Genomic DNA, 24,570 nt, shown 5'->3' with positions numbered 1-24,570 from the left:
ATGTTCAAACAACAGTGCGTATTAGTATTGTAATATATTTTCATTAGATGGGGCACATTGGCTTAAGTACAATGTATGATTTAGTCTAAGCACCCATATCATCGGTCTGAACAAGTCTTGAAAAATGACATAAAATAACGAATTTAACAGTGAATTTCTCCCACATGACTGTTACATTTGAGAACTAATTATACACAAGGGACTCTTGCCCAGCTGAAGAGACAGACGTGACTGTAAGTTAAAGAGCATAACACCGTCAAATATGCCCAAAAGAGTGTTTGATGAGATTTTGGCTGAAAAAAAAAGAGGTAAACTGTAGATAATTTGAAAAAGTTTTAGGGAAAAGTTTTAGGGAGAGAAAGAGAAGAAGAGAGAAAATCCGAGAAAGCGTTGACTGGAATGAGTGCAGGTATGTAGACAACACAGGGGTGAATGGTGTAGTATAAAGCAAGTGGGGTCAATGTCCCTCGGATAACCTTATGTGTACGTATAAGAAGTCGCTGATTTCTGTACTTTTGCTGCTTTAGCTTTCGGTGAAATATGACTTAATGAAAGATATTGGCCTAATGGTTTGCAGGTATATATATATATATATATATATATATATATATATATATATATATACATATATATATACACATATACTGTGTATATATATATATATATATATATATATATATATATATATATATATATATGATGATAATAATCTTTGTCCTATTTCTGCTCATTTATTTCTATAGTGTTAATTGTACGGTACGTTACGAGACTACAAATTAACATAAACTTGTAATTTGTGGTATTAGATAAGAGGAAAAATTGAGTGTTTTCCACTGAGAAAAAATAAGATTATTTAGAAGTTTAGTATCCTTGCAGAATTATATAATAATACAAGGATAAAGAGTTGAATAACTAACGTAAAGTAGCTTCATTGGAGAGGGGCTATCCAATTGATGCATATATATATATATATATATATATATATATATATATATATATATATATATATATATATATATATATATATATATATATATATATATATATATATATATATATATATATATATATATATATATATATATATATATATATATATATATACATGTCCTGCCTACCCAGGTTCAACTCCTGAACAAGGTCAATTGGATAGCCCCTCCCCAATGAAGCTACTTGTTGATTCATAGGGTAGCTGATTATAATTTTACGCAAAATCGTCCTTCGGATCATACTGTAGGCAGACAGGCTGCAAGGGCTACAATGGTCACCTTCCGGGATAAAACGGGGCAGGTGCTACCTACGTAAACGCCCAGCACCAGGTAATTTTCCCCTCCCCCACCATTTTTTTTTTTAACGAGTTTCTTTCAGAAGTTATTGCTCTTTTTCTCTGTTGTTAAGGTCATCAATAACTTTGAATGCAGAAAAATGACGTCAGTTATTCAACTCTTTATCCTTGTATTATTATATAATTCTGTAAGGATACCAAACTTCTAAATAATTCTTATTTTTTCTCAGTGGAAAATACTCAACTTTTCTTTTTATCTAAAACCACAAATTGCAAGTTTATGTTAATTTGTAGTCTCGTAACGTACCGTACAATTAACACTATAGAAATAAATAAGCAGAAATAGGACAAAGATTATTATCACTATTATTCCAATAATGCCACTTTTATATTAACCTGTTCCTGCGAATAATAGTTGGGAATCTTTCAAGAAATCATTCCCACAGTAGAATCACTCCATAAAGTGTGGAGACAGTGTGTACAATGAGCTACCTCTAAGAGTAGCGCTGTACTGTCTGGTTTGTTATGGTGCAAAATTCATTGACCTTAGGAATCTTTCCCAGGGTTAATGTACTAACTTACTCGAGCGTGACGACGAGAAACCCTACCAGAAATTAAGAAGTTGTATTCTCACAGTACCTGGTGGAATTTTCTGCTTACCTGTTTAGAACTGTCAGATGAAACCAGCTGATGATGCCATCATCCAAAATACTTAATAATAGACCCGTTATAGTTATTGGTTGTCAGCTCTTGATACGGTTTATAACAAAACATAAATCTAAGAATTGAATAAAGAGTGGATTTAAATCCATAATTAGAATGCTTAAGCAAATTTCTTAAGGAAGAAATACACGACCGAAACAGACATGAGACGTAGCATTTTGGGAAGAGGATTTAATGAATGAAAATTACGTCATTTCTTCTTCGCTCGTAAACAAACTTCACGAAATGGCGGCGGTACTCGAGGCGGTGAGGGTCATTTGAATGGAACGTAGTTCCCTAAGTTTGATTCTATTCGATAAGATGGCAGAAATGCCGGAAATGATGTAATGTGGTCATTTAATGTTCAGAAAAGGACACAATGTCTACATTAGGCTTAACTGACAACGGTAGCCTGAGACATGGAATTCAAGGCATTGCTTAGTTAATTAAGTGATTGTCTTACATATACGCTCTTAACTTGAGATTACGAATAAATTGGTCAAGTGACACCATTGATAATTATGTAGCAACGTTTGTCAACGTGTCGTAATTCTGTTTCTGGCTATGCCTCGCTTAGTTCAGCCTAGGCCTACGTTTAGTCTAAGTCATGTCTAGATAGGCTAGGCCTATTTATCTTAAGAATGATTAGGCATAACTTTGGTAGGCTAAATTTGTCTTTCGAGAACTCGGCTTAAATTTTGTTAAATAGGCTACTATTATTTGAGTAGGCTACACTACGAAGACCTCTATTTTGGGTTAAAGACATAGGCTGTTATTTATCTCTAATTTCCTTGACAAAATACTAGTGTGAAGTAGAAAAAAGTGTACATAATCCTATGCTGCCTTTGATGGTGTGCTTTTCTGACGAATCTCTACAAAAAAAATTTATTTTTTTAGATATAGTGCCAAACAAAATTCTAAGTTATAGAAATGCCTTTGAAACAAAATACACTTTACTTACTTTAGATATTTTAAAATTATAGCTCTAATTTATTTTTATCACACATAATCATTATATACTATATGAAATATGTAATTTAATATGTAAATGAAAAAGAATGAAAAATGCTTTTAATGTCTGTATGCCAAATTTCCCCTTAATTTTGTCTGCTATTTCTATACAGTCCAAGGCTTTTGGGTAACAGGTTATTTATGAAAAATAATTAATAACCTACATCATGCCAATGGTTGTATGATATAGTTGTTGCATTTCTTCCTTTTGGAGTGAGGGGAAAGTTATTAATAAACAAGATAGTTGCTGGTTGACGTAGGAATGGTTCTTAAAATTCCTAAACTGCAATTTTTTCTTCCAAACTTCTTTGGTTACTTCCATGTGTGTTTTGGAACGCTTGGGTGCAAATATTGCATGGTGTGGTCTCTTTCCCTATTGATTTCTTCACTGATATCTTGGCTTATGATAAATCTTTGATATTTCTTATTTTCCAGTTTACACAGTTTTCAAGCATCTCACACTAATTTTCTTCCCAGCATTCATGAACACAATGGCTGTCATTCTTGAACAAAGTTTTCAAGTTCATATTGAAGTTCATAACTTTATGTTACTTTACATTGCAAATAAGTAATAGAGTATTCACAGGTAAGGCTTGAATGCTTGTAATATAATCTCTACTGTGTGCATAAACCATTGTTAGGTGTGAAATGATGCTTAGGGAAATTTGCACTTATGCCTGAATTACAATTTCTGTGAAGTATGATTCTTAAAAATTTTAAGTAATTGGGATGAGAAAACCTCTTTAACTCACACTTTTAGTAAAACTGATGAACCAGACTTAATAATTCCAACTATCAAAGCAAGCTAGACTGTTCCCAAATGATTCACCTAAGCATTAACTGTAAGGTAGGTTGGGGGCAAGGACTTAGGGGTCCCTGACCTAGTAGGATGTGGCACCCTAGGTTAGGTCAGGTTAGGATGTATCCCTGTATTGTGCCCAAAATTTTTTATACAAACGTTAAGGGGGTGGGGATTCAGGAGGAGCAAAGTTCCATGGCTATGTAGGACCACATGGCAGCCAAAATTAGGTTTAGTTTATCCATGTGAGTACTCTAAAACATTTCTTTTTTTAAAAGTTTAAGAATTTTTACTTTTTTTTAAAGATTGTTACTGGTTATACACATGGACCATACATTTTTTTCCCTTGTATTTGTTGTACAGTATATTTGCTTTGTATATTTTACCATTTCTATTGTTTCACTTCACTTATTGGTTTTCCCAAGTAAAACTGATATAACAAGTAGTGTGGACCAACAGTGATGGTAAAAAATGCACAAAAATATATAGTGCATGTTTTTGGTTAAAAATTTAACTGGTTTCTATGTATTTAGAGATCCATTTTCTAAAATCTTTGTTTGTTCTGGGCTTCATTAATCTCTTATTTGTTCATATTCCTATGTGTAATTGTTTTTCTGTTGTACAGCATATTTCCGTATGAGTCTTATAAATATTTCAGATTATAATTCTTTGTTGCCATGTATGTCAAAAGGCATATAGTATTTTATAGCAGTTCATGCTGTAATAGATGCTACTGACCCATAGTAAAGGTAGGTGTGCCATGATTCTTGTTGCCTTATTAATTATACCTATAACCTCTTCAGTAAATGATTTGGCAATTCATAGAAACTGTTACATTAGTCTAGGATTATGATTACATGGTTATGTAGTCAATGTCTCAAGTGCTAATAGGGACAGCTACTAAACATTAATAAATTACTGAAGTTTACCAGACCTCTGAGTCACAGTTTTGGACACATATGGCCTACCTAAACAGCAATATGGCTAGGGATTGAAGGGATGCTGCAGAAAAACTTTAGCATCAGTACTACTACTGTAGGTGGTACTCCCTAATTTGCACCAAGAAACATTCTACTTTGAGTGTGGCATTTAAGAGCAAATTTAGAGTGGATGCATGTTTGTCACATTCAGAGAATCCTCTTGGAGTGAACTGAACTGTCAAGGTGCCCAACCTGTTAAACTCAGCCAAACTAACACCCAGTAATGTTGGACCTCAGGTGGTCTTCAGATTACTTTGCACTTCATCTTTAAAATGGATATCCATGGTAATAATGATGATGTAAATAACATTTACTATCCCTGCACCTTATTATCTGCATGGATCCTGGAAGGAAACACTGATATGCAGTCAGAACCCTCTTTTGGTATGCAAAATGGACCTTGGAATGTTCCTATTTCTTCATAATTACCACCCCTCCCCTACCCTCCCTCCCCCCTAATCTTTCCATCTTGAGTACAATATCCTTCTCACTAAGAGAAGTGGTGACCAAGGCATACAGTGCAATTCCAGAGAAAATTTCGTTCTTTTTATTCATAAGGCTTTGCAACTGGAATTTCTGATAGATTGTTCTCTATACCAGTGTTAATCTGTATCATTGTTTTCTTTCAAATGTATGCACTGTAATATGGTTGGTTCCTGACCCTAGTCTGTATTTTTTTGATTGCTGCTTATCCATAATTGTAGTAATCATTAATACCTGTACCACTTTTCTCATCCTATATCATGAATATGCATTTGGATATATTTTCATATGTAAAAGAACATGTGAGGTATAACCTTGAAACAACCATATACCCTGTACTGATGTAGAATGATCATAAGTCAGTCATGTTATTATGCATAGTGAAGTGTTCCAGAGTTATTTCTTCCATCCTAACTTTTCACATTTATAGATATAACTAGTTATTTTAAAAGGAGGCCCCTTCTCCCACCTTACCTATTGGTTGCTAACTCCTTTGCAGAAAGTGAAGCAATTTGATAAATGATTGATGGTACACTATCTAGCATGGAATGAGCTGCAAACCCAACTACTGATGTGATTGGAAACTGGCATTTCAGGACTTAACCTAATCTCTTCACCTCAACTCAGCCAAACAAGGCTTTTGTAAAATAATAGTTCACATTTATGAAACAATCAATTCAGTATTTAATTTTGGGTGCTGTGATGAATAGAGGTGACATTTACTTTAGGAATAATTTTCATTTTCTGTTTAGAGAAATAAGTTTTTAGATTTTAGTTTATAGTGAATGGGATGATGGAGATCCATATGGGGCTATGGGTTGTTTACATTTAATGAAATGATCATTTGGCCTTGGAATTTAAGTCTTTTCTTTCTTGCAGGATCGCATGAAGATTTTGACAGCATGCACAGATGCAGAAAGTTTTACAAAGATATATTATGAGTTTTTAGACAAGGTATGTATTCATTATTTTTATACTTGCACAGGAAAATTTTCTTGGTACTATCATTCACAGCAATTTTATGCAGATAAAACTGTTTAACTTATGCCTTATTGTATTTCTAGTAAGCAACAACTATAGCAGGAAGTAATTTTTTAATTTATTGTCATTCTTCCATGCAATTACACAAAATGGGGATATGCTGTGTACTTCTTGTTATGAAAATTGTTGTATTTTTGTTGGATATTTCATTCTCACAAGTTTGACTGTCACACTGACATCTTGCACATTGTGTGCTTTTTGTAACAATTTTGGTATGCTTATAGTTCTTTGTCATTACTGTACTTTGTATTTAAAACTCTTCTTAAGTGACATAATTTTATCCCAGCAATGTTTGCTTTTATATGTGCAGTTAATTCTTCTTGTGCTCATCATATATATGGTATGAGGAACGTGTCCTGAAAATGTTATAGAGTGACATATGAAGGTTCATTTCCTCCAGTATAGGTGATTCTGTTAAACTTGTTTATGTGGAAATACTGCAAGATAGATATTACAATATTTTGACTTTGAGATACATCAAACATCATGCCTCTAAGAGTATTGTGGCAATTATTACAAGAACCATTACTTTTTACTACCACAGTTCCTGTTGTAACAGACCTTATTTAAAGAGTTCTCAATATTTATTTTATCTTGGGATAGAAACACAGGTTATAACCCTATCAGGTTTTCTTACAGCACAGGTTTAATATAATTTTTCTTGGTTCATGTATGGCTTTTAAATTTCAAGAGAGCCTTTTTTGTTAGATAATTTTCCAATGTGTGATCTCCAGTTTTCTTTGGGATCATAGAGCCTATAATTGGAAATACCATTGTAGCCTGTGTGTTTGCTACACCTAAGGATGGCCTTAGTGTTTTTCTTTTTTGTCTTTATTCCAAAAGAAGTAGTGATACTGAAGGCCCATCTACAATGCCAGTGACAGTGATGACCAAAAGAAGTAGTGATACTGAAGGCCTATCTACAATGCCAGTGACAGTGATGTGGCCATGTTTCAGGATGTACACATCACTAATGTTTTTGTTTCTTTGTTTCTTCCCCCACCCATTGTCATTGGTGGGAGCATCAGAAAGTAATTAGTTTGGCAATCATAAATCATCCTGATGTAAACTAAATTAGTTGATACTCATAAAACTTGGGTAATCGACAAGGTTGGAGGTCATGTCAGGTTCTGTTCTTGTCACTGGGTCCAGTCTTGATGGACTAACTACTCTGAAGCACTAAGACCATGTCTTGTATCTTGGTATAAGACCCAGAGCAGCCAGTAAAAGAGGTGTTAATACATCCTTAAATTGTAGTGATGGTAGGCATGGAACACTGAAAATACAATAAACCATGTTTTATAGCATCCAATCCTTTTCTGTTGACGACTGATGACCAAGGCAGGAAAGCAGATACTGTACTTCTTAAGTCCCCTCCCATGAATCAAGTGAAAACCAAGTCTTGTAAAGACTGTTGTATGAAAACAAAGGCAAAACAAAAAGGCAAATCACACCAGACTATGATTCATGTTGACTCCTTTGATGACTGTCAAAGGATATGTCATTGAGACAGAGAAAAAATGGGTGATTGAAACCAAAATTAACTATTACATCTGGAAAGCTATAAGACAATTGCCACTAAAATTGGACACTGCAGTTGTTGGAGTTACTAGGCACAGCACTATGAACTGTCTACAAATACTGGAGGTAATAAAAGAGGTGGAGAACCCTTTGACATAACAACAATGTTCACATTACTATTAATACAAATTGGTTTAATGAAAAACCACTGAGTCACATATCATAGGGCTTGCCAGAAGAACTTGTTCTCAAATGAGAAGTTAGAAATTAAGTTAAGGTAAAGTTGAAGACAAAAGGGAATGGGTGATAAGTAAATGGTGGAATGCAATTTAGCTGAGCTGAAAGGATGCTGCAAAAACCTTTAGTACCATCTACATTATGCCACACACAAGGCATACAGTAAGGTTCTCTCTCTCAAACAAACACATGCAACCATGCAACCTTGAAAAATTTAAAAATGCACCAGTATGAAAAGTGTGGATACCTCAGTAATTACCAAAAGTAACATTCACTGAACACTTGTGCCAATAAAAACTGAAATACAGTAATGCACAGTAATAGGAGAAAACAGATATTAGACAAAAGTTTACAAAAGCACCCCGGTGCAATAGCTGCTATAAATATTATGACCTTACCACTAAATGGAGGGATGGGAATCCAAGATGCACAATCTGAGACTAGGGGAATCATAGCTCAATATAATCATCCTTGTATATATAAAGAATACTCATTCTTATGTGAGTAATACATAGCTTAAATTACAAGAAATACTAAAGTTAAGATAAAAAAAATCCTATGTATTTCACAAATGGAGGGGGAGAGGACTTAATATCAACGTCAAACAGCAATTAAACAATACAGCTAATGGTGACTGGAAAGGAAGCAAAAGGAAAAAATACAGTCAGGAAAGCGGCCATGTGCTTGTGTGGAAAAGGCTGGTATGTACTGTGTGCAGATTGTAATAGATGGTATCTCAAGGTGTCAGAATAACAAAACATACATGGAGGAAGATTTTCAGTGCCCAAATTATATTAAAATTGTACATGGGGAAGAGAGGAGTTGAAAACTTTTGTGATATGGGGGCATATCTAAGAAGAGGTACGGTATTTGTGTTACCACTGGGACACTGAACTGAGAACCAGTTGAGGAAGCACCTATAGAATAGCTGAAGCATGAACTGAATGAAGAGATACCAAGACTGCTGGTAAATAAAAATGTTGCATTAGTAGAGAAAGAAAAGATTTACAATGGGAAAGCCGAGGTTAAAACCTTTATGATGATGATGGTTTTGGTATAATTTGGTATAAAAACACTAGAAAATCAAAACCTTGAAATAGATAACTCAAGAAATACTGACAAAGCAGAACAGTGACATGTCCTGCATAGAGCTGGTACTGCTTACATGTGCCTTGTGTGGCACACTAGGTGATACTAAAGGTTCTTTGCAGCATTACTTTGATTCCATCTAAACTGACTCCTACCTTTTACTTTTCAATCGCTCCATTGATTCTTCTAGATGTCCAACTTGAGCTTTACCTCACTTATGTGAATCAAGCAATGTTAATCTCAAAGATAATAACACAAAAACCCAAAATTCAAAAGAAGAAATCTTTCATAAAATTTGTATCAACTCCACAACACCCTTAAATCTGAGAAATCTACTTGCCCAGAAAAACTGAAGAACTGAACTTGAAAGACATGATTTGCTTTGCTCATTAATCTATTAAAAAAATGTTCATTGTCAAATGCAGTTTAGCATAGGGTAGAAATCACATGGAATACTGTTACCTGTGGGATACTATACCTTAAATGTTCAAGTGTTGCCTTTACTGTAGGACTTTGTTACTTCCCAGATATTGAAACTTATCAGAAGACCAGACCCCCCTCCCTACGTAAACCAGATTTGTGTGTGGGAAACAGAAAAATAGAGAAGAAAACAGATGGTGGGATTGTACCATCCCCAGACATAAGAACAGTTACAAAACTGAGGAAGAGAATTGAAGAAAACATCAGAGAAGAATATTCAAGTGCCAAAGGAAATAACAAAAATGCCACAACTCTTCACACTAATGAAAAAATGATCATATGACATTTTGAGAAAAACAGAGCCCATGGATATGTTTTACAGAAGAACTTAATTTCTCTATACGTACAGTATAGCAATCATGAACGGTCTAAATTGAAATTAGTTACTGACTTCATTCACAGAACATTAATCACAAATGAAGTAACTTAGAAACTTGAAGATCAAATTTATGTGCAGTACTTTTGAAAACAAGGTACAAAGTCAAATTGAAACCAAAAAACTGTGTTAATTGATAATATATTTGTGACAAATGAAATTCTACAAGTTGTGATAACCTGAAGTATCTAGAAAAGTAATACAATACTGTAGACGCAACACTGCAATTCATTTGTAATCTAAAAGAGTACCAAAACAGTGGATTACCATAACTTGACAACCCTTACCTAAATTCATTCCTTAAAAAATTCAGTGGAATGTCAAACTTCAGGCCGGAATCTGTTTGGGTGAACTGCAATAATTAATGTCACAATGTAATCCTATCTGTGTATATGGCCCCAATGCTCTGGACATTATGATAGACTAAAAGGTACCTGTTGTCCACTTAGTCCATGAAAAATGAATTTGAAAATGATATACTTTAATGGTATTTGAGACTACTGAAATAATTGTCCTAATCTGCTAATAGCCCCTAAATATTCCTCATAACTGCTTGTTAACTTGCTATTTGGAATTATCTTCTGATAGCTAACCTGTTCCTCCTATAAACATCAACCTAATTTTATCAATTTATGCATGACAATAGCCTATTAAACTCAAGGCATGACCAGTCACCACCTGATTCCCAGCTCCTGCACACATCTGGTGAGGACTATAAAAATTACAAACCTTTCTGTGATGATAAATTGTATAAAGGAGGTTTTTTTACAATAGCCTATTAAACTCAAGGCATGACCAGTCACCACCTGATTTCCATCTCCTGCACACATCTGGTGAGGACTAGAAAAACTGCAGACCTTTATGTGATGTTAAATTGTGTAAAGGTGGTTTTTACAATAGCCTATTAAACTCAAGGCATGACCAACCACCACCTGATTCCCAGCTCCTGCACACATCTGGTGAGGGCTAGAAAAACTACAGACCTTTTTGTGATGTTAAATTGTATAAAGGAGGAAAAAACCCAAGTCTCTCCAAAAATAAGAGAACTTTTTTTTTTTTTTTGTTAAGTCATTCACTTATGATTATGTATATAGAAAAAAGTTTTGTGAGTAAATATGTAATACAGTACTGTATCATATGTTAACTGTCACTGTCATACACCATCCCAGTGTTATAATAAACAAATATAGTCAAGCCTAAGCCCTTAAACCTCTTATGAACTTTTGCACTGTCATTTTTATTACTTTTAATTAATGTGCATGGAAGGTTAATAAATTGCAAGGTTAGGCCAGGGTTTTGGGGGAGCCTAGCATAGCCCAAGCATAGAGCTGTTCATTTGCCCCATTTTGCAGTTCCTTTAAACTTTTTAACACTTTTAATTGCACTAACTGTATGGACTTGTATTTACATTTGGTATGTTGTGATAGGAATAGGCATGGGGGAAAAATGTAATATCTGAAAACACACCTTTCACAGTGTTTGCTGCCTTTTTTAATGTAAGTTCCAGATATTTATTTACTTACTATGGTACTGACTATAAACAATTACTATTTGACATTGCATGTGGTATATGTATACTGTATTGTTATTTTATATATGATTCAGTTAAGCACCTCCTACTTTTCTCTAGTGCATCTTAGGCATTTGAAGCATGGGAATCTATTAATATTTTGCCAATTGAACATTTCTTATGATACCAACATTTGATAGTACCAAATTCACCCCTACACATCTGTAGCATCCACACTGCCACTTTTCTGGTTGTACCCTTTACCTTGCTTGCTTCTGTATTTGTCACCGTAAGCTTTCCTACCATGACATTCAGTCTTTTCTTCATACCGCTCTTCTCTCATTTAAATATTTTTATCACTTCTTCCCCTGATTCTGTTTGCAACACCACATCATCTACGTGTAGCAGCTTCCAGGGAATTTTTTTTTTTCCATTCCTATGTAGCTTCTCTGTTACTATGATAATCCATATAGGAATTGAGGCTAATCCTTGATAGACACCCAACATTCACTCAAGTTATGAGCCACTGTCTTCATTGTAGCTCTTGTTTTATGGTTCAGTAACATCACAGTACTAACTTGATGATTATCTGATACGCTCTGCTTTTGTAATGGCCATCTAATTGTTTGTTATTGCATTCTTCAAATTCCTTCTCAAAATACACAAGTATCTCTCCCTTTGGGCATGGTATTCCTCCTGGCTAAATTTAGAAATGTTCCCCAGGTCCCAATACAAGAATTTTATAAAGAACTGCAGAATGTTTCAGATGAAATAACTAAAAGATATTGGTAATATGAAAGTAGATGTTGGTGGGAACAGTGAAGATACTGATTAAATTAAATGATCTAGAAGCCAAATCTGAGGAGGTCAGACCATCAGTGAAGATTAGATTAATATCAGGAATCTGTATCAATCTGCTGGAAAAGAAATATTAGGTTATGGGGTAACAAGAGAGAAATGTTGGGTATGGGAGGGAACCTGAGATATAATAAATAATGGACTAAAGCAAAAGTTACTTGTGAAGAGTTTCATAGAAGAGATGAAGAATGCCAAGTAGAACATGCTAAGTACTCAAACCTTAAACGTAGACAGTGGAATTAATTGAAGTTCAAGAAGAGGTGAGAGAATATCTAGGAAAACAGGCAGATGGTGTTAGAGTAGCCTACAGCAGTGTCAATAAAACATCCTTGGGTGGAAAGAAAGAGAAAATTACCTGTTAAAAGGAGGGATTGTCAAAAATAACATGAGATGAAGAAAAGAATAACACTGAGGGATCCTTTTACTGAGGTCACAAATCAGAGATATGAGAGCAATAATGTGAATGCAATAGAACCTGAAGAAGACTCAACTAGCTAATAAATGAATTCACAAATTTTGAATTGGGATCAGTAACAAAGAAGCTTGAGAGATGAAAAGCACTGGTTATAATGGAATCACTCCAGAGCTGATCTGAGCTGAAAAATGTATACCAATGAGACTTGTTTTGCAGAATATGGAATGGGGCAATAAAGCCTAATGACAAGAAAAGCAGCAGGGGAGCTGGTTACCTATAAGCTTAGTAAAATATATAAAAAGCTGATAAAGGAAGAGAAACCAGGAGAAGAATAAAAAGTAATGGTATACAAAGGAAATAGGGAAGCTATGCAATAGAGAAATTACAGAAGAATATACATGAAAATATTGGAAAAGTTATTGGAGGGAAGTTAGAAAATAATTTTTAAAATAGGTAAGTGTCAGTTTGGCTTCATGTAGAAGAGATAAACAACAGAAGCAGTTTTTATTATAAGCCAGTTACAGTACTGTATATGACAAAATGAATTCTGAAAAGGTATCTGACAGATTAACAATACAAAAAATTCATGGTCATTATAAAGTCGTAGAGCATCAGAAACTCATTAAGATAGTGATGTTACTCCACCCTAATACTGGATCTAGAGTGAAGACAGTGGCAGGTGTATCATGAGAATCTGAAGTGGTGTCTATCATGGATCAGTGCTGAGCCTTCTGGTGTTTATCATAGTAATGGAAGAAACTGAGAAGGAAGTGCAGAGATGGGACCCCAGTTAATGCTTTATGCAGATGCCCAAGGGCAAACAGCAGAATCTGATGAAGATGTGGCTGAATTATTTAAAAAGGTGGAAGAGTGGAGCAGAGAGGAGAGGCCAAAAATCACTGTAAGCGAAACAAAACTTGCTTGACGGGAAAGGAAGCAAAGTACAATTAGGAAAGTGACCATGTGGTTGTTGTTGCGAAGGTATGGGGGTGAACTTGTACTGTGTATAAAATGTAATAACGGTTTCATAAGAGGTAGTACTCAGAATTACAAATCATACATTAAGTAACAGATTTTTTCACCTAAAATGAATTACAAGAGTAAATGGGGAAGAGCCGAGAACTTTCTTTGTTCCATCAGAAACACAAGTGCAAAAGTGTAGCTAAGCAAAGGCATCTGGAACAGAATGACGAATGTATAGCAGTATTGAACAAGTACATAAAGCAGAAGTCAGCAGAGAATGACATTTTAGTTCAAAATATTGTACAGTACATATTATAAAGTTCCTAAAACTATTAAATATTAAGAACTAACAACTAAGAGGACTGGGAAAGGAACCATAGTGCATGTGACCCCAATACTGAAAGTTACAAGATTTCAGTTAACAACACTGCATTACTACACACACACACACACACACACACACACACACACACACACACTACCTAGTTGTTAATACTATAAACAGACTCAAAATTTAGTGTAAACGGTAAGAAATCATCAAGAATAATAATTATATTAGTCACTTTAAGGTTGATTTGTAGTCAAGTGAAATAATAATTCATACACAGCATACCATTTAATGTTACTGTTTGATCTCAGAGGTAAATAACAGTCATATGGGGATATTACCCGACTGCCAAGTTGCTCACAGTCACATATGGATTACTGTATAGGAATTGTTTTCTGGAACTGGGTTTGTCGGTAGGATATTTTGCAAGAAACATTGCATTTTTGTATTCCTTGAATGGATGTTAAATAATTTTGGATACTTAATGGGCAGTTGTAAATATTGTTAGCCTTTGTAGAGGTACAGACTTCACTATAGTACTGTATATTAGGCTGTGGTTCTTATATTAAGATGAGTTAGTTGAGGTGGTATTGGCAGTTTTGGCAATTTGAGTGGATGCTGGGAAACTAACTTTCCCAGGTTAAAAAAGTTAATGCTTTTGAGAAGAATCATCAGTTTCCTTGTGTTTGACAAAGCATAATCTACCTCGAAGACAGGGCATGGGTAATGATTCGACTACTAGATTCCTCAAGGTACATGCTGAAAAATACTGTAAAGTACATGTGAGGAAAATAGTGAGCTTACTTATTTCTCAATTGTGCCCATTAAAACATAGTCTACATCCAAGACAAAATCTAGGGATGACTTGATTCCCAAATATGCATTCTTTGATAAAGTGTAAATCCAAGGTGTAGCTTTGGAAAGATTGTTAATATAATGGAAGCTGCCATTTGCTCATACTTAGATTTAATCTTCACCCACGACAAGGACTAGGGAACCCAGTTCTCTTTCTTGATTCAGTATACAATGATCTCTATACAAATCTGTGTCTAAGACAATGACATAGAACAAGAATTATATATTGATTCCTTAGTGGAAGTTGGGGGAACCATGTTCATATACAACTGTACATTACAGTACGTGTATTTATCCTAGAAAAGAGGTGTAGAGAATCATCTTGAACTCTCAAGGAAGCAGTTAGCAGACCATGATTGAATTCATCCACTAGGTGCATCCATAGGTTATGCAAGGATTGCAGGTAATTTTGAATGAGTAACCTGCACTTTGTTAGTAACTCCCCTTGCTCTGGTGTTGGAATCAGATTGCAGAGGCAAAAGCCGTTGAGAGCCGTTATTGCAGAGAGAAAGGAAAGGCAATATTGTTGAATTTTAGCCTAGAGGAAAAATATATTCATGAATGAAGGAGGCTATATAGTAGTATAAAGAAGAAGGTTACTATGGGAGAATTTTTGCATCCTAATGGGATTGTAGCAATAAAAGGCCCATGATGCTCTGTGTAGCACTAAGGACCTCTTCAGGCTTATCAGGAGGACCTGCACAGTGCTAGATATTGTTTAGGGAATAGCAAACTTAATGACTCTGTGCACAAGCCATTGGCATGTGCATGCCCCTGCTTATAGTGGTACCTTATACTCTGGAAGCTTTGAATACACTAAATACATGCAATAGGAACTACTCAATTTCCAGCAGTTACTTGGCACAACTACTTTTTTTTGGGGGGAATTTACCACAATCTGTGGACTAGGTGGTCAGTATTCTACATAAAGATTCAGTAGAGACTTCAATCTCAAAAACTACTTAAGCATCATCATAGAAAGAATACATCTTTAACAAAATGAGCATTCATGGATTCATGAATTTATATTCCTTGCTCTTCACTCAGACTTGCTCAGTGCATATGTAAAAACTGGTAATAGTTATTGGAGTACTGACATTTATGGTCTGGTATGATGGAGAAAGGATTAGTATAGAGGTAAATAAGGCTAACTACATCTAAGCCCTCTTGTCACTTCCAGCTCTGTCAATCTCATGAGGCATTTGGCAACCATCCAGTTTCCAGGTGATATAGCATCACTGCTAGATAACTTATATGTGCATGATTTTACTAGGAGGGTTATCTTCCCACGATTCTTGTTGGTTTCTTTGGAAAGAGCATTCCTCTAGTGAGGGATATTCACCAGAGAGGAGGACTCGAGACTATTTCAGTTGATGGATGTTCTTGGTAGATTAGCATAAGTGAAATAAGTGGCATAGATGTATTTAAAATGTTGTTTATTAACATCACAAATTATGATCATCATTATTATTGTTTTTGCCCCAGGTTGGCTGTTTTACAGAGTGAAAAATCTTTTGAGCTCCTTCCAATTTCTTGTATGCAAGAAATTTTTCTGTTTTCAGTTCTTTAGAAGTTTCTGCCGTGGGATTAATAATTATGGTATTGCATAATTAAAAACCTGTTTTAGAATTCTGATTTATGTGTATTAATTAATATGTATCAGCATCCCAGAACTTCTATGTAGCAGTTTGTTTTATATTCAGTAATTTATACTAAATCTAACTTTGGGAGTGAATTAGAAAGTGTATATCTTTCTTTTCTATCCTCAGAGTCGACACAAACTGAACAAGCTTTATCTTGACGAAGGGAAATTAGTATGGAATGGAAATGTGGTCGAGAAGAAAGAAAATATTCAAAAATTCTTTGAAGAATTGCCCACAAGCACTCATACAATAACCTCTTTAGACTCTCAGCCTGTTAACAGTGAGTACTGCTGCTGAACTTTTTTGAAATTTCCTTAATGTCAAATACAGTAGTATCCTTGTCATTAATGAGTTGCTTGAGTAGATTATGAAACATATATTATGGTATTCTCAGTAATTATAACACAAAATCTAAAATTTCAGCGGAAGCTGTAGGAAGCCAGGCAACCATTCTAGTGACAACTGCTGGATTTGTTGTCTTCAAGAATCGGAAGTCTCCATTCCAACAGTCTTTCATCCTTACTGCCAAAGATGACAAATGGAAACTGGTTTCTGATGTATTTAGGTTTCAAGATCAAGACATTACTCCCTAAGATTAAGGATTAGAATTTTTAAGCAAAGTTACTCTTACTCCATAAGATTTGGGAATAGAATTTTTAAGCAAAGTTACTCAACAGAACTTTACAGTAGACATGATTCTTTTACACTGAATGCCATTTTAAAATTATCTTTTTATCTACATGTTTACTGATTCTTAATTTTTCATAAAATTTTTATCATGTCAGAAGTGTGCACGTTTGTATTTTTGATAATTCAAATAAAAGAAACTTGATTTTTATATGATTTTTTCTGTAATATTGTATAGCTCTTGTATAGATCGGGAGTAGTTATTAAAATAAATTAATATTGTTTCAACAGTATTGATGGAAGATCTTTGAAATTACAACAGTAAAAAAATGCATAACAACAAACCCAACAATCAAATTATGCTCTCATTACAGTCTACACAAGTCATCAAACATATGCTTATGTCTTGCAGACAAAAGTAGACAGTACATGTGCACCCTGACTCACTGATATGAGTCAACAGCTGTCCTCTTTATTTGCATGTCTGGTGTGCTGATCAAATAGCTGCAAAATCTTCCAAAGCTTTGCTTGCTGAGTTTTTTAATTTTCTGCATTCAGTGAAAATCAGAGTTACCAATTTTCTGCCTTCCATTCATTTGATTTCATCTGAATTTATATTTCAACTTTTTTAGTTTAATATTATTCACTATATATTCCATCTTTTTTAATATTCACTATTTACAATTAGTCTCCAGCTCCCTGTAAGTATCTCACAATTATATTAACTGTCAGTTATGAACTTTGCCTCCAAGTTAATATGCGAAATGAGTTCTCTCCATTCTTCTCTTCACTGTGCTCTTCCTGAATTCCCTTCCAGTTTAGATCTTCATTTACCTTCTATTTCCATTATTTTTGGGCCGTTTTACAGGTCCCTGTCCTGCTACTTCCGTATCTACTACCTTCTGACTTATTTACCCTCATCCCTTCTTATCACATGTTCAAGGCATATCAATCTTTGAGATCCACTACTGTAACATTTTTATTTACCAGTAGTCTAGCTATATCCTCCACTTCATCTGTGCTGCAGCTACTCCATGTCTTACTGCTCTCTCAACTCATGCCTCACAGTCCAGTGTCCCCGAGATGGTAGAAGTGCTCATCCTCTTCTAAGACCTATATACACAACAGGGCCCGTAATGCCTTGATCTCTATTCGCTCTTGTAGTGCATTTTGAAAGTAAATTTCTTACTCCAGATACATTTTCTAATTCAGAGCACCATTTGTGACACCATCTATTACATTTAGTAAAAAGTACAGAATTAACGTTCACAACTTTCCTACAACAACCACTTGGCCACTTTCCTGGTTGTACTTTTTTTGCTTCCTTCCCAGTCACCATAAGCTTTGTTTTGCTAGCTATGATTTTCAGTCCTCTTTATTCCACTCTTCCACCTATTAAACATTTATATCAGTTCTTCCTCAGATTTTGCTGTTAGCACTAGATTATCTGCATGAAGCAGTGCCCTGTGACCCTCTTTTCTTCACTCCTTTTGTCTTTTTTCATTATTACAATAAACAGCAAAGAGCTAAGCACTGATCCTTGATGAATGCTAACATTTATCTCATATTCTTCTGATACATCACCCAATATCTTCACTTTAGTGTTATGGCAAAGTAACATTACTTGCTTAATGAGTCTCTGATTCCCTCTGCCTTCGTAATGCCCATCCAAATATTAATCTAGTTACTCTGTCAATAATATTACTTTTTCAAGATCCACAAGTATGTTGTATAGTAATCTTTCTTCTTTGTATGGTACTTTGCCTCTAGTTGTCTCATTATAAAAACTACTTCTGTTGTTGAGGTCTCTGAAAGGAAGCTTTTTTCCAATATTTTCACAGCATGCTCAAGTACTCGTGTTCAGTGATTTCCACATTGCAAAATATTCCCTCTTCCTTGTTATACCATCTGTGTGAGGCTTGTTTTCCACTTTTCTGATTCTATTTATTCTTTTATCAGGTTTTCATTTATGCTGGTAAGCATAAGGATGACAGACTTGCCTCCTGCTTCTATGAAGTTCCTTTTAATTCTGGATGATCTGGGTTTTCCATTTTTTCATCTTCTCAAGGGCCCTTTTAACATCTTCAGCTCTTTTGTACCTTATTGGTGGTCCTATTATGCCAACTTCTTCCAGTTCATGTTTATTTTCATTATTCAGAGGGTTTTCTTTATTTGGAGGGTATTCAGCACCTATTGAGATCTTTTTCTGGTAGTTTTTTTAACTTCACAAAGCTCCACATGAAAACTTTTTCTCCTAATCACCACTTTGCCAAGACAAGTTAACGAACTGCTTGCTCTGCCTGGCTATGTCACTCATAACAGAGGGTGTCACCAGTGGTCCTCTTGTTCATACCATATTTTGTTGCAGAGACCTAACCATCTGCTTGTCAAGATTGCATTAATGCCCCTTTTGTTGTCCTGGCCTTGTCCTTCTGTTACCCCTGACCCTGTCATGTCTGCCCACTATGAGCCATCCAGTTTTACCTGACAAGCATTAAGCAGCTGTTAAGCAACAGCACTATAAATATGGTCACTTTGCCTTAAAAAGTTATCTTTGGGCATCTGAGCATTCTGAAGAAGAGGCCAATTGGTTAAAATCGGAGCACTTTTTACCTTCTTAGCATTCAAAAGGAACACTGAGCTATAAGCATTTCTTGATGCAAATACCTGGAGATGCCATTTGATTTCTGTTACATCTTACTTCAGGAATGTGATGTATAAGGAAATGGAATTGTACTCATTGGGACTTCAAGTTGCAGCAACTCAAATTTTACCTACAATGGAAAATGCAATAATTTCTTTATGCTCTTCCTCCTTCTAGTATCCTTTCTACATCCTCTCTTATGTATTCCACCAGGATTAGCTGCATGGAATGGTTTGTAACCTTCTGTTCATGATATCCCATGAAACTTCCTTGAGCTTGGCACTGGATCTTTTCAGTTTGCAAGAGCTCTCCTAGACCCATCTGGACCTGTCAGCCTTTGCAAACAAGTTGGCAATTCTTAACTTATCAACCTCCCTTCCAAATTGGAGTTTGGGCTCAACATGACTGATAGGTTGTTATGAAATAATTTAAGTTTTATAAAATAAAAAAAAAGTTTTTCATACAAACCCATCAGTTATATGACAACCACTCCCAGGCCACTTTCTGTTAAGCACCATTTTGTGTGAATAATGAGAACTGTTGGTTCTACTGATGGGTAAAGGGTACTTATTTGCTGTCAGAAACTTTCAGCTCTCTTTGTCTTCTGTCTACAGAATGTAAGCAAATCTGGGGATTACATTAGCCTGAGTAGCTATTTATGCGGGAATGCCTTCATGTTGTAACAAAAAACTGGGAAGGTTGAGCTTCCAATAGTGTATGCATAGGAAGATGGAGGTCCTGGAATAAAAAGGGTTACTGTATAGAAGAAACTGAACACTGATATTAGTGTCAAAGATGTAGCTAGAAAGCTAGAAAAAGATCACTTTGGATGTTGGCACTGAGTATTGCCCTCCAAAAAATTACAGTATAAGTGGTACTTGCTTCATTTAAGATATACAGTACTGTATATCTTTCACACAACTGCTGCATGAGACAGAATTTTTCTTATTTAAAGCTTCAGTATAAACACTGAAAATGCCAGAGAAATAGGTTGATAGCAACATATTTTTGGAGGTACAAAGGTTACTCTGTCCATCTCCACTATCGTTTACTTGGCCAAACAAGAATGCTGTTATAACATATATGTATCATATACTGTAAGGCAAGGAAAGAAGAAGGAATCTTTGATGACAAATTACTGAAACAGCCAGTCATATTGGAAAATATAAAAGCAGAATCAGTAAGAGGGACCATCAAGGAATAATGACTTTCCTTGAATATTTATCCTTGTCCTGAAGTGTTTTTTTCAATAAATGTGGAAAGGCAAATCTTACCAGGTTGCCACCATTTATTTCATTAACCACCACAGAATTACCATGGGTGGATGACATGTCCCTGGACATCCTTGTTCTTTATATATTCATGAAGGAAGCTGACCTAACTCCACTTTGTCAGACAGGTGGAGGCTGAATGACTGCAACAATAGGAGATTTCCAATAATCTCAACAGATTAGTGCCAAGACTCCTTTGTTTGAACAACCAGCATGATGCTACAAAGACCTACATGTGGGTGCCATTAAACCTTCTTTAGGGTATTAAAGATTAATGAAAAGTACAAAGCAACATGAGGCCTGCAATCAACAGAATCTGCAGGTACTGTCACCTTTTACGTAATGAAGACTTCCTAAGTGATTGCAACAAGGAGAACCTCTGGAACTTAAAGAGATGACCAATTCCCATTTGGTTATCTTAAAAGGACCACCATCAGTTGTTGCTATGGCATATTCGTCTGCAAGGGTAAGGAGAAATGTTCTGTCGAGATTCATATCTAGATATACCAACCTCACTGAAGGATCCTGGTCCAGCTTGTTTCTGGTGACTATGTGACCTGGGTATGGCCGCAACCTAAGTAAGCAACTAAGTATTTAATAGAGTATAAGAATTCATGTGCCAACAGAAGATGGCTGACCAGGTAATTTAGCCATCTGGAGTCATCATATGGAACCAAGCAAGAATGTTACCTGAAAAATTTGACTTGTAAGAAATATATATTTGTCCCCTTCAGAAAGGCATCAACTGGAGATCTTCCAAAGAGCAGGAAGTATAACAATCAGCAGAGAAACTTGGGTTGTGTTCAGCTTTCAGGCTGGACAGGGACTGATTTACACATGACTAACTTATGCAAATTTGAAAATGTGTTTAAGAAATATAAAAGAAATAAAAAAAAAACAGTAAGATCCAAACACATCTGCCAATGACAAAGATGAATCATAAAGCCCTGAGAGATATTGTTTCTCCTGATTTTTTGAGTTGTCGTCAGTAAAATCTTTGTCTAAGGATGAATTTGAATTTCATTTACTACTTAGACAAGAAGAGCAAATTTGAATTTCCAATGGTAATAATGAACTTAAATGCTCTGAATCTTGAGATTTTATTTCTATATGCTCCTCAATGGAGACACAGGCCTATGTAGTCAATTACCCATACCTATTACAAATATACAGATACAAAATATCATAAATCTATTATGTTTACTTTTTACTTTGTCAAGTTCAAGTTTTGCCTACCTTTCTGGTCTAAGTACTCTGTATTGGGTTAGTGCCATCAGTGCACCTCATGGAGTACACTGTAGGCATTACTAAAGGTTCTTTGTGGTGTCCCTTCGGCCCATAGCTGCAACACTTTCATTCCTTTTACTGTACCTCTGCTCATATTATCTTTCTTCCATCTTACCATCACCCTCTCATAACAATAATTTCATAGTGTAGCTGCGAGGTTTTCTTCCTGTTATACCTTTCAAACCTACCTGCTCTCAATTCCCTTTCCAGCACTGAATGACCTCATAGGTCCCAGTGGGCCTTTGGCCTAAACTCTTTATTCCATTCCATTCCATTCATGGTCTAAGCAAGTATGAATTTTAAAACATACACAATTGGTGGACTAAAAAGCTGGTGTTGATACCATTTAATCTCAACATTTTGTATTTGTTTGCAGTTGGTTAAGCTGACCTTATGCTAGCACAGGATTTTGTTCCTCGACCAGCCTGTACTATATCAATTAAACGCCTGATTCAGACAACACTGGCGATGTACTGGTATCTGACAAAGTCAGATGAAAATTAGAACAGTAGAACAACGAGGCTGATATTACAAGGACTGCCATGAACCCCAATGATCATTTACGAGCATTCTCGTCCTACTAGAGTTCAGAAGATTAAGATTCAAATGACACTGAAACATGAGCAAGTGTACCATGCAAATGCAGTATTTCTATATGGGAACGCCTACGTAGAAATACAAGATGCAAGCCTGCTGAAACATTAAGTTTATCTCAAGGAAGAAGGCAAAATATGCGTCCTATCATTTTTGGGATGAAAAATAATGTTGCTTACATTTGTGGTAGTGAATTGAATTGGAACCGAATTGGAAATTAATATAGAATTTAGGCCAAAGGCCAAGCACTGGGACCTATGAAGTCATTCAGTGCTGAAACGGAAATTGACAGTAAAAGTTAGAAAGGTGTAACATGAGGAAAACCTCACAACTGAACTTAATTGTTAGGAGAGGCTGGAAAGTAAGATGGAAGAATGAGAATATGAAAGGAGGTACAGTAAAACGAACGAAAGGGGTTGCGCCTAGGGCCGAAGGCACGCAGCAAAGAACCTTAAGTAATGCCTACAGTGCACCGCATGAGGTGCACTGACGGCACTAACCCACTACGGGGGGATATTTGTGGTAGTGTGGCATATATATATTTCTCGTTTTCTGTAAACTTACACGTTTTCTATGGCTCCCATTACGCGGTACCTCATCGAATTAAAAGTCAGAATTTAAATAAATTGCGGGAAAATGTTCATTTACGAAAAAACGATCATTTTTGTAAGAAAGGCAATAAAACCGTTTAGTACTGGCGTTAAGTAGAATAAAGCTGTAATCAGTATCCGTATATATCCTTGGGTATTCCTTCTTGTCCTTGTTTTTATTTATTAAGTTGTGTACTTTAGAGCAAATGGTTCTAATTCTATTAAATGTTATCACAGATGAGGACATTTCAACAGTGCAAACATGAATGAGGAAAGGTGAATAAAAATACAGAAGAGAATAATCAGTAAAAATGAAGGTGCACGCAAAGAATAAGGAAAACATTATTATGATATAAAGATTAGAGAATATTTATTCGAATTACACATTGTTTTCTATTACTAACTTGTCTGCGAAAGCAGTTAACAAAATCGAATTTATGAAAGAAAAGTTAGTTCCGTTGACTGAGTTAGTTCATTCACCTAATTTTTTTTAGTGCAATAACACTCCGCAAAATTAATTTATAGCAAATAGAGCTACAAATCAACATCAAATATTTCATTATAACTTATTTTCTTTTGAATTACAGCGGCGAAATGTTATAAACGTTTACTGCTTATCCCACTGACCAAAAAACTGAAGGTAAATGGAGTTTTAATGCCATGTTGTTAACATCGTTATAATCAGTAAAAAATTTAGTAATAAATGAAAGACATTAAAACAAAACGTGTCGAAACGACGTGAGTACCATTTCATAAAAGCGAAACAAATCACATCCTTATTTTCTCTACATATGCAATCTAGAAGTCAAAATTGAAATATCATTGTTTTCGGTTCAAATAGTTAAAAAAAAAAAAAAAATTGCCAAGACAACCGGATAATTCGCTCACGTTGTTACGTTTTTTGAGATTCATCGAACGGATATTTTCGTAATAGCAAACAGAGAAATTGGATATTTATTTCACGTACTTCAAATCCGGATA

At 35.2% G+C, this 24,570-nt stretch overlaps 1 protein-coding gene across 1 annotated transcript; it reads left to right on the top strand.

Annotated features, from left to right (window-relative positions):
- The first annotated feature begins 1,763 nt into the window (after window positions 1-1,763).
- Window positions 1,764-17,414, top strand: Nxt1 (NTF2-related export protein 1). Its single transcript, XM_067129171.1, has 4 exons — window positions 1,764-2,254; window positions 6,140-6,214; window positions 16,703-16,856; window positions 17,000-17,414. Exons 1-4 carry the CDS (start codon window positions 2,183-2,185, stop codon window positions 17,167-17,169), a joined length of 471 nt encoding a protein of 156 aa, XP_066985272.1. The 5' UTR covers window positions 1,764-2,182; the 3' UTR covers window positions 17,170-17,414.
- Window positions 17,415-24,570: the final 7,156 nt, after the last annotated feature.

This window comes from Macrobrachium rosenbergii, chromosome 27 (assembly GCF_040412425.1).
Source record: "Macrobrachium rosenbergii isolate ZJJX-2024 chromosome 27, ASM4041242v1, whole genome shotgun sequence".
Taxonomy (NCBI): Eukaryota; Metazoa; Arthropoda; class Malacostraca; order Decapoda; family Palaemonidae; genus Macrobrachium; species Macrobrachium rosenbergii.
This window is presented reverse-complemented; position numbering and strand designations above follow the sequence as displayed.

What these genes read in the sequence shown, in the direction of transcription:
- Nxt1 (XM_067129171.1), top strand. Translation starts at nt 2,183, where the DNA reads ATGAATGAAAATTACGTCATTTCTTCTTCGCTCGTAAACAAACTTCAC. An exon ending in TGGCGGCGGTACTCGAGGCG is followed by an intron (nt 2,255 to 6,139) that starts GTGAGGGTCATT and finishes TCTTTCTTGCAG; the next exon opens with GATCGCATGAAGATTTTGAC. An exon ending in ATTATGAGTTTTTAGACAAG is followed by an intron (nt 6,215 to 16,702) that starts GTATGTATTCAT and finishes TTCTATCCTCAG; the next exon opens with AGTCGACACAAACTGAACAA.